This window comes from Patella vulgata, chromosome 8 (genome assembly GCF_932274485.2).
Source record: "Patella vulgata chromosome 8, xgPatVulg1.2, whole genome shotgun sequence".
NCBI lineage: Eukaryota > Metazoa > Mollusca > Gastropoda > Patellidae > Patella > Patella vulgata.
Window position 1 is genome coordinate 2,948,067 of NC_065886.2, and position 16,185 is coordinate 2,964,251.

At 34.8% G+C, this 16,185-nt stretch overlaps 1 protein-coding gene across 4 annotated transcripts in view; it reads left to right on the plus strand.

Moving 5' to 3' along the window:
* The window catches only part of LOC126830920 (uncharacterized), a 34,557-nt gene extending 23,067 nt beyond the window's left edge, over positions 1-11,490 (plus strand). For 2 of the 4 annotated variants that reach the window (XM_050561426.2, XM_050561428.2), the window contains 4 exons: positions 1,674-1,961; positions 2,298-2,633; positions 2,880-3,011; positions 9,536-11,490. In XM_050561426.2, coding sequence (XP_050417383.1) covers positions 1,674-1,961; positions 2,298-2,633; positions 2,880-3,011; positions 9,536-9,765 — 986 coding nt within the window. In that variant the 3' untranslated portion in view covers positions 9,766-11,490. The remainder of the gene's footprint in view (positions 1-1,673; positions 1,962-2,297; positions 2,634-2,879; positions 3,012-9,535) is intronic. The other 2 variants (XM_050561425.2, XM_056102964.1) reach the window with 1 other exon arrangement.
* The last annotated feature ends 4,695 nt before the right edge of the window (positions 11,491-16,185 follow it).

Here is a 16,185-nt window from a genome sequence, read left to right on the forward strand (position 1 = left end):
AATCTTGGGTTGGACCCCCATGATGATCCCAAGCATCACCTGCATTCCATGCGGTTGCTATTGGTGCGTTTGGGCGTCACATGTAACTGGAAATGTTTCTTCTGTTAGGTTCTATAGTGACTTTTTTCGTAGTCATTTGCATATTTTAGTATTATGCCCCCAAAATCAAATATCCCCTACTTTTTTTGAATAGTATATATACAAATACAATGTACGTATAACAGTACTGTACTAGTAGTAATATCACATATATGCACATACAATGTAAGTATAACAACACTGTACTAGTAGTAATATCACATATATGCACATACAATGTAAGTATAACAATACTGTACTAGTAGTAATCTATACAATAGAACAATACCCTACTGTACTAGTAGTAATATCACGTGTATACAATACTGTACTGTAATAGTAGTATTAACACGTACATACAATATAACAATAAGGTACTGTGATATCATGTATATACACATACAGTACTGTACTAGTAGTGTTGTCACGTACCAGCAGAATCATGACCTAAATTATTCACAGTGTCATGCTGGTTAAGTTGATACCACATATTTCAGGGTGGATCGCGGGGACGAAGTGTGATAGGAGGCACCTACATACACACATAATCAGACAAACAGATATACAGATACAATACTGGTAGTAATATTTAGATTGTGTTACTGTATATTTAAAACGAATACACAGATATAATCAGATACAATACAACAATTCTGCACTAGATTGTTTTACTGTATATTTAACACCAGTATTTATTCGATAAGCGTTTTAACTTCTGTATATTAATAAAACACCGAGTTTAGATTATGTGCATGTTACGAACAACATTATAATTTATATTATGCAAATGTTTGATACCACGCGAATTATTAACATATACGGAAACGAGGCTGTTAATAAGTCACGTGGTGTCCTACATTTGCGTATCAATGATAGTGCTGTGTAGAAAGCGTAAAGGACAAATTAGGAGCGGCAGAGATCAAATGTAAAATGTAATGAATGAAATGTAAGATGTTGACTGGAAAAATTACAGAATTTTCCAGTAACGACGTTCTATATTTAACAATTGCCTTAGGGGTATTTTGACTCTACCGGTATTAGGACTTTGTACCATGTACTTTTTACACATAACCAATGGAAAAACAGATTTTAGCAGAGCATTTAATATTGGCAGCGATACCCTTCCATAAATGACAGACCTTCTGATACAACGTACACGCGTTAACCATTCTGCCCCCCCCCCCCCCCGTCCCATATTTGCAGGGAAATGAAATAAGGTTTAACATCCTACTGTTCTGCTTCGACTGGGCCAATGAAGACGGGCATACGCCATACTGTGTGCGATGGGTGAAATTTTGCTCTACCGCCTACTCTTACTCTATATCGAATTTCAACGTCGGTTTTTTGTCCCATCCGAATAACTGTATCTTACTCAATTTATTCATCATTTTCGTTTTGATGTTATGGTAAATTTGTATTTCTAAATTCACCAAGTTTAAATGTGACTATCACATTGTATTTTTAGATGCTCTAAATTTAAATATAGCTTCGCCTATTTTAAATGTCAATATCAATTTGTATTTCTAGCTTGTTAAATGTCAGTTATGTTTTTTAAATTCACCTAGTAATGTGACTATTACTTTGTATATTTTCAGATCCTCTTAGTTTAAATATAACTGTTAATGATACATCAGAAGCTATTGAACTGATTTGTCGAGTTTTGGACGGCTACCCTAATAATTGTACCATGAGTAACTGGAGACATTATGTTGATGGTCAGTTTGTGAGAGAGATAAAGGGAGTACCAACAAAAGATAGAACAGCTATAGTTTTAAATAACACCATAGTGAATGAAGGAACTTATGTCTGTAATGCTAGTAATGGTATTAAAGATTTTAGAGGTTCAGTTTATCAAACAGATGAAATATGCATCAACATAGAAGGTAGGTTTATCAAACAGATAAAATATACATCAATGTGGCATCCATGGTGATGCTGTTTATAATACCGCTAATACGGCGCAACTGGAAGTAACACCACAGATGATCAACCTGAGTCTTTAAGGTAAGAGCAGGGGTGATCTGATTTGTCTTGAAAGATGACACAGGTTGTGTATCATCAGCATGTGAAAGGTAATCGTTGCATACAAGTAATACCGGTAATACCGCTAATGTTGAGAAACTTATCTGTGTTAAATTGTATGCCACTGGCTATAATATATTTTGTCTGTTTGCATTCTTAATACACTGAAAGATTAATTTATTCATGTTAATTTACAGCACCACCATTAGCATTGGATGATGGACAAGTGATTGACGTGAGAGTGCAGAATAAAGTTGAAATTAAAGCACCGTTTATAATTAGTGGAGATGTTTATAACACCACGTGGTATCAACAACAAGTTAACAGTTTGAATAAAACAGCAATCTCAGTTGATACAACATCTGAACATGGAATCAGACCAGTAAATATATATGGTACTGTAATAAATAAACACGTAACAATTATATCAGGCATTGTAACAATTAGTGAGATGGTGGATATCACTGTTACTGTAACTGTATGTACTCAGTATGGTTGTACAGATTCTTATCAACACGTAACAGATTTAACTGGTAAGATATCATTGCGTTTCTAAAACAGGGGGTCGTGGTGACTCGGCGAGTAAGGTGCTGGCTAACCAGGGGGTCCCGGGTTCGATCCAGATGTTGGCAGAACAGTTCTTCAGACGTGACAATGCTAGAGTCGCCTGTCGTTGTTTCTTCTCAATCCTTAAAAGACCTAAGTACAAACCAAATTAATTTAATTCAAATATAACCTGTTTAGTTTTGAGATCTAACTCCCTCTGTCATGTTTTTTAGCCTCAAGAGCCACACAAGGACCTGAAATCAACATAGGGCTGATTAGTGGAGTGATTGTATCTATAGTATTAATACTAGTGGTCAGTTTTATCATCTTCATGGTGGTCAGAAAAAAACGACAGCCTAATCAAGGTAAGATTGTTTTTTTTCTGTTATTAAAATATTATATTGCTTAGCAAATTGCAGTGTACCGTGAAAATATACTTATAAGCATTATCGTATATACCACAAGGTGTAGCATTTTTCGTAAACACCACGTGGGAGTCGTGGTAATCGTATGTACCACGTGGGGTGTGGTAATCGTATCTATCACATGGGGCCATGGTAATCGTATCTGCCACATGGGATGAGGTAATCGTATATACCACATGGATGTCGTTGTAATCGTATCTACCACATGGGTCCATGATAATCGTATACATCACACGGTGTATGTTAATCGTATATACACGTGGGTGTCGTAGTAATCGTATACATCACATAGTCGTGTTAATAGTAACAACGACATGGGGACCACCGTAGCTGAGTTGTCAGAACGGACAAACACTTCGAGATTTGTCAGGTCCGCTTCCCACTTGTTGTTAAGTGTTGTTTATAGTTTCGTGAATCTGGAGAATTCATGTCAAGATATTTTGTTATCTATATCTAAACATTTAATCTGCCCGTCTTTTGAAATTACAACATATTATATTCGTTTTGTTCTTTAAAAAATATTTCAGAAATTTTGACGTACAGCGGATTACAAATTGGTCCTGGTAAGGGTAGTTTAGAGTCTGCCTATGATGATTTAAGAACCTATGTTAATGTGCAACATCCTCCTAATGACCCTCCTGTTTCGGGTGAAGTTCTCAACAACCCGACTTACGACGGTCTTCAGCCATCCAATGATGCGAGAGTTTACGAAAGTCTGAAATCTGGTGAAAAAACATATGAAAACGTATAGGAGTGCTTGATATCTGGGGCCTGTTTACAAGGTCCACGAGAGATTGCCTACACTTCATTTCTATATATAGAACGTGTTACTTCAATTCAAAATACTAAGACAACTTTGTGTACGTCATGTCACGAACAGCAGGCCTGTAGGGTATCCAGGGTTTATCTTCAACTTATTTTAACGTGTGGTTGGATGGTCGATTGGTCAAATGAGAGCTCAAATGAGTGCGCTTTAGAACATAAGGTCTGTTAATGAGTCACGTGACAATGGGTAGAGTTGTGTGTGTATATCCTAGTGGATCCTACGGTTTCTACCCACTGCTAAAGAGTCCAAGGCACAAGTGAGTTACTAAAACAAAATTGAACCATCTATCAGTGCCGAAATGACCTTTGTGTGGACGTTAACATCTTACTCTTTCTCAATCCCCAATGCGCAAATGAATGACTATATTATATTAGTGCCGAAATGACCTTTGTGTTGACCTGTGTCTGTCTGTGTCTCCTTGTCTCTCTGTCTATCTCTCTCCCCCTCTTTCTCTCTCCTTCTCTCTCCTTCTCTCTCTCTCCCTCTCTCTCTCTCTCTCTCTGTATACCTGTAATGTGCATCTTAGCTCGACTGACTGTTTACTCTTTTTAGACTCGAGATTCGAACAAGCTGAAACATACATTAAAAACTTTAAGATTTAAAAATTGAGCCATTCCTCATTATGCACCTCACAGAATTGTTGACGGACGGGGTGATTCATTATCTGACAACTATCAACTTATTTCAATAAATAGTAATCATTATATTTTTGGTTGTTCATCTTCTAAAAGCAGGTTTTTAAAATTTTAAATCTTCTTTTTGATTCTAAATGAGAAATCCTTTATTTTATTTAAATGAGAAATCCTTTATTTTATTTTAAATGAGAAATCTTTTTTTATTCTAAATGAGGAATTCTTTATTTTATTTTAAATGATAAATCCTTAATTTTATTTTAAATGATGAATTCTTTATTTAACGTAAGATAATAAATAATTTATTTCAATAATAAATCTTTATTTTAAATGATAAATTATATCTTTTGTTTAACTTAGAAATCATACATTTTAATTTAGATGATAAATCATATTTTTTATTATATTTTAAATTTAGTGTCCTATATTTGTTTTGAATAATAAACAATGTTAGTCCAGGAATTACCTACTCTCTCTCTCTCTCTCTCTCTCTCTCGGTCATCTCAATTGGAATTGGATATACCATGAAGTCGTAGTGCAAAATTTTACCCCCATAGCACACTGTATGGTGCAAATCATTAGCCCAGTCCTTACACATATTTTTTTTCCATATCATTTGCAATCGTACCTGGTACTTAGATACGCAGCCCTTAAAGGTCGGAGTAATTCCCTATCTGATTCCTTAACTACCAACTAGATCCATTATAGATTCATTCCAATAAATAGTTATTTTTGTATTTTGTTTGGATCATCTTCTAAAATCATTATCTTATTTTTAAATCATGTCTTTTAGTTAAATAATAAATCACTTATTTTATGTTAAATGGGAAATCTTTTATGTTATTTTAAATGATAAATCCTTTATTTTAATTTAAATGAAAAATTCTTTATTTTAAATGATAAATCATATATTTTGTTTTAAATAATAAATCCTTTATTTTATTTTAAATAATAAATCATATATTTTGTTTTAAATGATAAATCATATGTTTTGCTTTTAATGATAAATCCTTTTTTTATTTTAAATGATAAATCCTTTTTTTTATTTTAAATAATAAATCCTTTATTTTATTTTAAATAATAAATCATATATTTTGTTATACTTGAGAAAAAAAAGCATTTTAAATGACAAATATTATTTTAAATGATAACTCATCAATTCTGTTCTAAATAATAAATAATATATTATGTTTTAAATAATAAATTAAATATTTTGCTATAAATAATGAATCATATATTTTGCTTTAAATAATTAATCATATATTTTGTTTTAAATAATATATGATATATTTTGTTTTAAAAAATAAATCATATATATTCTATTAAATGATAACTCACTTACAGTTTTTTTTTAATAATTTTATCATCCAGATATTCTATTAATTACGTTAAAAAAAGATTCATTCTAATATTAGATCGGCCATCGGCGCTTCCAATATATTTTTCAGAACAACCATTGCATATTATTAGATATACCACATAAGTGGATTTGCAAGTCATATTTGATTTTACTAAAATGTTGTATCTGTAGTTATCTGAATTGAATCACTCTCAATTAGAATATTAAGCGACCCCAGCCCAATTTATATTGGCTACATGTTCGTACGAAAAGTTCGCGCTGCTTCCAGTCCTGCTTGTATCGTTAGGTAGGATTCGTCGACAGCGCTAGTTATATAGCAGGTTTTAAACATAGCTATTATTAATAGCTGATACATTAGATACTATATAAATATTAAAAACACCAATCATCAATGCTCTTCAATAAAAGTAGGGGATATTCAGAAACAATACAAAACTGCGGAAATGCACTGCTGTTTTTATAAGAGGTAACCTGTGTATGTTAATAACAGGCCAATTGTCTACGCATGAACATAAACAGTTCATATTGGGGGCTTATCTGGCGGCCCCATTTCATTCGCAAAGAGATACACTGTCAAAAGTGAAAATGGACCTTCTTGATTTTTGTCTTGAGTAATTGCTCCACCAATCCTCAGCAATTAGTCGTGGCATGCTCCTAATCAACCGTTCAATCACGATTTGGGGCAATCTGACCCACTCCTCTTGCAGTGCAACGGCCAATTCTTGCAGTGTTGTCTGTTGACGTTGACGTCCACGAACACGTCTCCCGACCAAAATAAACGTAACACACTAAAGCAAAGATACGCGAAACAGTACATCTTATGCTCGAACCGATAGGAAAGCAAACATGGATAGGATAAACCAGCAAGCGGCAGTTTTCATCAACACTTCCTTGAAGTGTCAAATTTGACAATGAACCCCTCTATTGCGTATCGCACAGGCAGCTCAGTGGTTCTTCATCTGTGAACATACTCTCAAAGCATGTCAAGTGTCCATGACTATTTATCATATCACAACCTGCATACGTATTTGCATTTCAATATCCTCTACTTTTTTTAAGAGTATAAATGTTAGGCGCAATCTTCACCCCTCGCGCAGATTGCAATCTGCGCTGTCATCACTCCGCGCGCGCAGATTGCAATCTGCGCTTATGAAGCTGGCGCGCAGATTGCCAACTTTGCGCTGATTACCCCACGATGTTTTTAGAGATATTGTAGTGTGTCAGACGCAACTATATATTATATTATATATGATCTGCCTCATATGGTCTTTGTAGTGAAATAATTTTCAAAATCACTGCATAATTAGCGTGTGTGCTTAGAAAATAAGATTTTTAATTCTAGTCAGCAGTATCTCATAATCGGTGCTGACCACGTGACTGAATGTCAAAAATATTTGCTGTAGTGTAATAATAGTTTGACCGATCGTAGTTACTTTAGTAACGAAGTCTTAGAGACCCGTATGTAGGTTCACAAAGTATGTCAGGTAGACCTCTCGACGGAAACTGCTTTATAACTCAAAAGCCTATCTACTAGTTCCTCTTTCCTGGTAGCCAAATGCGATGATATTTTTTCTTTCCGTGTCGATTTGCTCCGATTTGCTCGACCAGTAACTGACGGTCACAAAATTCATTAAAATGTAATCATTAAAATGACTAATACTAACGCACTGATCCATAGTGAATACCGAGTAAGATTAGTCAGATTATCATCGTGGTAATCCATTTTAGTCCGGACAAAGTTCACTTCGCGCGCGCAGATTACTCATCGGAAATTAGACGGAGATTCGCGCATGCGCGGGAGTAATATGTCCGAGGAGGGTAATCTGCGCTCAACATAAATATACGTTCTAAGCATAATTCCTCCTCAACCATTAAATTATAATAAATCAAGCCTGTAATTTGTAATACTTGGAAAATAAGGTCGCGGGTTCGATGCCGGTGTTGGCCGAGAAAGTCCATCGGGATTTTCCGGCGTGGTTTCCCCTTGTCGACGGTACAGAGCGGAGAGCCTGCGGACAGCTGTCTAGTCGTTCGGATAAGACGAAAAACCGAGGACCCGTGTACACAATGGCGTGCAGTTGGGATTCGATATAAGAGTAGGTAGTAGCGCCACTTTCCGGGCGAAATTTGGCTCACAGCACACTGTATGGCGTACGTCGTCTTCATTAGCCCAGTCGGGGCAGAACAGTAGGACGATAAACCCCATTTCATTTATTTGGCAATTAAGAAATTCAAACAAAATAAAATCGTTTAAAACAAAGTTAAATTCAGAAAGTCTAATATACAGTTACAGTGTATCTTTGTATATATTTTATGATATAATTTTAGTTAAAGTAGTAATTGACCAAAGTCCCAATTGATATCTCATTAATCTTTCAAGTCTTTTAAGTGTTTGGGTTTAAACTTAATGTAACGATATATATTACGTAATTATAGTTAACATGCGTCCTTGCTATATCCATATCTTCTGCTGTGTTTAAACATCTGTTTCCTATGTACAATTTAACATTTCTTGTCAAATATTATTATATTATTATTTTAATCCTAAGCTTGTATATACATGTATGTTCCATAGTCTACTGTAACTTTAGTCTGGTGACCGGCTCGCCCTTGCGATACCTATCTTGTTATTGTGACCGTTAGCCAGTTTTGGACACTCGTTTATTAAAAGTACAATTTTCGTGGTTAGTGTTGGAATCAGCTACAACCCCCAGAAAACAGCACTTCGACAATCTGGTTAAAACACAGATCCTATTTCGTTTCGTTTTTATAGTTCAAAATTTCGTTTTACTTGTCTTTACTGCACTTGGATCTCGAAGACTTGTTGTTTAACTCGTGTTCTGCTTGAAATGAGGGGTCAGCCATTCAAATGGTCTGTCGAATCGAGTGTTTGACTTTTTTTGCCCGGAACTGTGGGTAATCCACTAGTAACATCAATGCTGATTGGTTAATCAAATGTCTGACCTCATAGGTCAAAAGTTGGTCTTTTGACCCCTGACGTGACCTATCGCTATAACTTGTCAGATCTTCATGTAGTGTAGGCCATCGAAAGTATAAAAAAACGAAACGAAATATAGATCTGTATTTTGATCAGATTGGCACTTCGGCAATACTGTAAAACAAACGCACAAAAACGTAGGGTTTCAAATGTTTACAGAATAGTGAGCTCCAGATAAAACGTCGCCGACTACCCGGGAAATAGGTACATTGTTTATGTAATTTTCAGGTGTAGCTTATACTTCAAATGGCGACCCTCCTGTCTCAGGTGAAGTTCTCAACAACCCGACTTACGACGGTCTTCAGCCAACCAACGATACGAGAAGTTACGAAAGTCTGAAGTCTGGTGAAAAAACATACGAAAACGTATAGGAATCCTTGATATCTAGGGTCTGTTTACAAAGTCCACGAGAGAAAAACTTTAAAAATAACATTCTGTCCCACTACCATAGCAGCGACTGAACTCCGGCGAGTTCATAAGTTCGTCTAGTGAAGATATTTTGTTATCTATATCTAAACATTTAATCTGCCCGCCTTTTGAAATTACAACATATTATATTCGTTTTGTTCTTTAAAAAATATTTTATACTAAGTGTGTAAACTGTTTGTATATTTTCATTGATCAAAGTATGCATTGAATGTTTTTCAGAAAGTTTGACGTACAGCGGATTACAAATTGGTACTGGTGAGGGTAGGTTAGAATCAACCTATGATGGTTTAAGAACCTATGTTAATGTACAACATCCTCCTGGTGATCACGGTTTAGATAATACTTCAAGTAACGAACCTCCTGTCTCGGGTGTGGCTAATACTTCAGGTGACGATCCTCCTGTCTCGGGTGAAGTTCTCAACAACCCGACTTCCATTCACTTGATTTAATATCTGTTTATTTGGTGCAATGTCTATTTTCTGTCTTGTCCGCAGGTTTATCTTGTAGATTTTTGTTTTACGTGTAGTGCGGTCCTTCTGCACTTACTAGTAGACTTCATTTCTATATATAGAACGTGTTATTTAAATTCAAAAGACTAAGACAACAACTTTGTGTACTTCAAGTCATGAACAGCAGGTTGGGTGGTCGATGGGTCATGCCGAAATGACCTTTGTGCGGACGTTAACCTCACATCTCTCTCTCTCTCTCTCTCTCTCTCCCTCTCTGTATTAAATAACAGATTAACCTTCTGCCCCCTATTCCCTTTTCGAGAAAAAAAAATCCATGGTTACCTCCCTTCTTAGCTAAACAACATAACACATACTTATAGTTATGGAAAACAGCTACTAGTGTATTTAAGGCGACGTTTCGTAGAGTATTCTCTCGACGTTATCAAGCTAATACAGTAAAACAGGTATGAGGCAAATATATATAGACTAAGTATTTGCGATATTAACCGAATATGGTTAATGAAATATGTGCAATGAAATACCAGTTATATTTAATCTACCCTTCATCATGTTACATTTATCTGTTGTATATACTCTATTGCCTTAATTTATTGTCTTAACTATAATAATAATCACCTCCCATATTCGGTTAATATCGCGGCTACTTAGTCACCTTATTGATCGTTTAACATAGCGGTTTGTTTTCTTACTTTTGTATATTGTTACCAAATTGTGTCACAACTCTTTGATCTAATTGTTGTAAGGTATGGTTTCCATTCTTGTTGTTAAGACATCCTCACTGGCCATAATTAACTCTCTATCTGCTATTGTATATCTTAATAAGTGTTGGTGTAGGCCTTTGATCATGTTGTTGCTAAGTATGGTTTCGGTTATGTTGTTGTATTTTGTCTATATATATTTGCCTCATACCTGTTTTACTGTATTAGCTTGATAACGTTGAGAGAATACTCTACGAAACGTCGCCTTAAATACACTAGTAGCTGTTTTCCATAAGTATGTGGTTTGTTGTTACTCTATCCAGTTACTAAATGCCTTTTAAAGAACATATTCTTAGCTAAAGCTTCAATCATCCCTTCCAATCGTACTTCGTATATATAAATGGTGCACCATGGTGGCTCGCTAACCAGGAGATCCTAACAAACGGTGCAGGATCGAGGGCCTGGAGAGCACAGCGTATAGTCAGTAACTTGCACGTAAAAAACCGTTATCTCAATTGGAATTGGAAATACCCTGAAGTCGTAGTGCAAAATCCCCCCATATCACACTGTATGGTGCAAATCATTACCCCAGTCCTTACACAAAAGGATGACGTTTTCCCTCATTTCATATTTTTTCCATAGCATTTGCAATCGTACCTGGTACTTAGATACGCAGCCCTTAAAGGCCGGAGTAATTCCCTATCTGATTCCTTAAAGGCTCAATACCACTCTTGTTGTAACAGAATAATATGTCCCAATCTTTATTCTGGTCAACAAATTGTACAATTTTACAGTATTCCAATTAATTGATGATACAAATTTCATCTTAACACACCTAATTTAAAAAATTGGAAAAATTCAACTAAATGATTTGAAAAGCCTAATGTAAACCTTTTCAAATGTGACTTGGATTTAAAAATATTTTCGAACCCTCTGGACAAGTAAAATAGGGTATAATGGATAATTTACACAACAGGTAGGACACTTAAACATCTAATACTTAGAATAAGGCTAATATTTATTTACTGGAGCTGTCAATTCTGTTTTAAATAATAAATTATATATTAATTTAAATGATAAATCATTTATTTTGTTTTGAATAATAAATCATTTATATTATTTTGAATAATCATAATCATATATTTTGCTTTAAATAATAAATCACGCATTCTGCTTTAAATAATAAATCACATATTTTTTTTAAACAATAAATTAAATATTTTGTTATAAATAATAAATCATATATTCTGCTTTAAATGATAAATCATATATTTTGTTTTAAATAATAAATCATATATTCTATTAAATGATAACTCACTTATATTTTTTTTTTAATAATTTTATCATCCAGATATTCTATTAATTACGTTAACAAAAAGATTCATTCTAATATTAGACCGGTGTTCCCAATATATTTCTCAGAACAACCATTGCATATTATTAAATATACCACATAACTGGATTTGCAAATCATATTTGATTTTACTAAAATTTTGTATCTGTAGTGATCTGAATTGAATCACCTTTGATTAAATAATGAGCACTATTGGCGTCTCGAGTTCCCACATTTGGATTACTGAAGCTTTTGAAATATCCGAATTGAGTCTGGATTTCGAAAGAATCTTACGTAAATTTGGAGACTGTTGTTTCCGACTATTTATCAATTTACAAAGTTTCAGTATGTATTCCATATCAACCACCTATCTGGGTAAGGTATCTATATCTCTAAGCGATCACGCTACTGCGCTTTCTCGGTTTACATATCGTGACATCTTCCACATGACCGAAGCAGTTGTACTGACCCTGATACTGTTTAAAAGCCAGAACGTACATGCCATTTCTGCTCCATAAAATCGAAATTGTTTACATTTCCATTCTATCGAATCCATTTTGTTAATTTTTAAAGGAATTAATCTAGCTATCGTGTGGTGTATGATCACATAACCAAATAATATAACTCTGACCCCATACGGTGATCGAGGATGATTTCAAGGCCGTAAAATTAAAACCTCGGATCATTGGTATAGTATTCTTCTTACAACCTTGTAATTAGACAATAATTAAAGTGGAAAATTATTTCAACAATATTGTTGATGTGTATATAAAACAGCTGCCTCACGACTAGACCTTTACAAAGGGCATATGAACCATATTGATTCGCACGCTACTTAACCCCTGGAATAATAATCATAGTACCTTTACCATTCCATCGATCACGCACAGCTAAACATCAATAATTCAAATCTATTTCTGTCTTGAAGAAGTAGAAGATTTACTCACCAGATTTGGTAGTGAGGATGTATAAAGGGGATTTAGATGTCTGATATTCAAACAACATGTTTAACATAGGATCAAAGGATCTAATAATAACGCAATCTGATTAAAACACAGATCCTATTTCGTTTCGTTTTTTTATAGTTCAAAATTTTCTTTTGTCTGTACTACACTAGGAGACTTCTTGGTGTGTCATGCACGGAACTGTGGGTAAACCGCTAGAAACGTCAACGCTGATTGATTAATCAATGTCTGACGTCATAGGGTCAAACATGATACGACCTTCCAGTACAACTGGTCAGATCTTCGTGTAGTGTAGGCCATCGATAGTATAAAAAGAGACGAAATGAAATATAGATCTGTATTTTAGTCTGATTAATGATAACGTTGACTGTGGATATGACGTTTTTTATTTCAACAATGGTGGAACAAACATTAACAGCCATTACATCTATAATTCGAACACAAGAACCTAACATATATTCTACGTATCAGGCTGTAATCATAATGACCAGCGTCCAAGTAACGTCCGCTTCAATTGGCCTGGCTTGTGCTTCTACCTGAGATCTGGGCCCTGTGTCTTGAAATTTTAACGAAAGATATAATCCAATTTTAGTAGATATTTCAATTTTGATTCGCTAAGCACTAAAATCATTCTAATATTATCCAATCAAATTACTAAAATTTGGATTTTATCTTAGTTAAATTTTCGTGAAACAGGTCCCAGGTGTTCTCAACAAACTCATTAGTATTTAACAACCTCCTTTCACAAACTATAATACATAAATATATATATTAGTAGCCGTCATGTAACAAACAATCATATAATATCATCTAATAATATAGTGACTAATTAACTAACTTAATTAATACATGTTTAACACATAAAATATATCTCCAACTCGCAGCTATAAACCAACCACATCGGCTTAAACATACATTATACACGGGCTAAATCTGCCTATTGATGGTCTTTCTTTAGGTCTGAAGTGTTATCTAAGTTATTAATTAGACATTAATTAACTTATCCAGACCATAATAAACTCTCGGTGTCATTGCTAGTCTGTGATATTTACTGGATTGGAATCCGATCTGCTATTATAGTGAGAACTACCAGCTCTTTATCTAATCTCGCATAATGCATCTTTAATCTTTAATATTACGCAATGCATGTCTAAGGAAAGTCATTAGCAATAGTGTATGTATCGGGAATCGACTTGCAAAAATGAGGTTTACAATTTCATAATTAGGTTAAATTCAAAATCAGTATAGAGATATTGGAAATACTGGTGAAATTTTAAAATTTTAATCAAAGTATCATTATTTGTGCTGAGATACCGGACGAAAGGTCTAAACCCAATTTGTATGAAATTATTATATCAACCTTCGTTATTCGGATTGAACAACCAAACAAGTTCCCATCTACAAATTAGTAGTTCATGTACTCATTCGCAATAAAACAGCAATCACCAGGAATTAGCAATTTCAATATCTTGAGTACAACCAGAAGCATTTAGTGTTTAATTTTTAAAAATATTCTAATGACCAAACTAATTTTGCATGGTACTGAACTGATTGAAAAGCTACTGTTGGAGAATTATATATCTTTAATCTGGGTAAATTTAGAGTATGTTTATGTAATATTTGAATAAGTTTACACAATATTTCATTCAGTAAATTAAATAAGATTTAAATAGATCAAAAAAATACCAGTAGCTTTATTATTCACGTCTTTCAATGTCAGTGATTTTATCAATGGTTACTTGAATTGTAAAGTTTCCATCATCATCAATAAATTCATTAGCGGGATCACTGAGTTTTCCCCAGTCAATAAGGTTATACCAGTATAACACACCACCAAGTCGAGCAGTACCAGCATATTGTTTTACAGCAGATTGTCTATCATCTATTTTATTTATAACTTTACATGTGACGTCAACATGACATGACGTAATAGTTTTATCTTCTACATCTTTGAGCCTTAATACAACACACAGTGACTCTCTACACCGATCATCCATATATAATCTAACACCTATTGATGATAAGTCTGCAAATACACCGATAGTCCAGGTAAAACCGGAAACTACGTGTCGATCCCCGTCACGCCCCTCATCACCTACTGGCACATTATTCACATCAAAAATATCTTTAAACATATTCTATCGGCAAATAACAATGTTACCAATTACAACAACCAGACAAATATCGAGATAGTTGTTAAAGCGCTACAGCTTATACCGTCTTCCAATCCAAATTGCTTATATATCACTTAGTTTCAAGTCAAAACCCAAATTGCTTATATATCACTTAGCTACAAGCCAACAACACATTAAGTCTCGTTGCGCAACATTCACATCGGTCGAATATCGTGTTGAAATATCTAGCTATCACGCCATATCTATATTGACATACCCTCTTTAACAAATACTAATGTTCTAGCGTTGCTATATCCCGTGTCAAGTATTGATGTGTTAAAGTGGCTATTCTCCGTATCAATTTTCTGACATTAACCGTCAATATCCACATGCTTTAAATTTCACGTTCACAATGTCAGCAGCGGTTGATACTTGGCGATAATGTTTATATACACAAAGACAAAAGTTAAGCACCCCTAGTCGTTCGGATGGTACGAAAAACCGAGAACCCGTGTACACATTGGCGTGCATGTAAACGATCTCTTGGCAGTTGGGATTCGATATAAGAGTAGGTCGTAGCGCCACTTTCCGGGCAACATTTCCCTCATAGCACAATGTATGGCGTATGCCTGTCTTCATTAACCGATTCGGGGCAGAACAGTAGGACATTAAACCCAATTTGATATACTTGGCAGTTAAGAAATCAAAACAAAATAAAATCGTTTAAAACAAAGTTAAATTCAGGAATTTCAAATGTTTACAGTATGGTGCACTCCAGATAAAATGTCACCGACTATCCAGGAAATAGGTAATAATCGTTTTATTTATGGTCATTTTCATTATATAAAAATTTACAACATTTGGCTCGGACTTTCAGACCTTTTCGTAAACTGTATGGCGTATGACCGTCTTCATTAGCCCAGTCGGAGCAAAACAGCAGGACGTTAAACCTCTCTTCATTTTGGAGGAATACTCGGCGTAATGAACTGTTGTTAAAATCAAGAAGGTCCCATTTCTAATGACGAGAGAGGGACAACTCCCGACAAGTTACACAACACAATATGAAATGGTGGAATGAAATGGGTTCAGCACCTACTGGGGTAATGAAGACGGGCATACCCAATGCACTGTGCTATGAGGGAAATTTCGTCCGGAAAGCGGTGTTATGGCCTATACTGTTACATCGAATTCCAACTGCCAAGGGACCTACGTTTTTTCTTACCATACGAACGACTATACGTTGTCCCTTGTCAGGCCCTCTGCCCTGCAACACCGCCAAGGATGGGGGG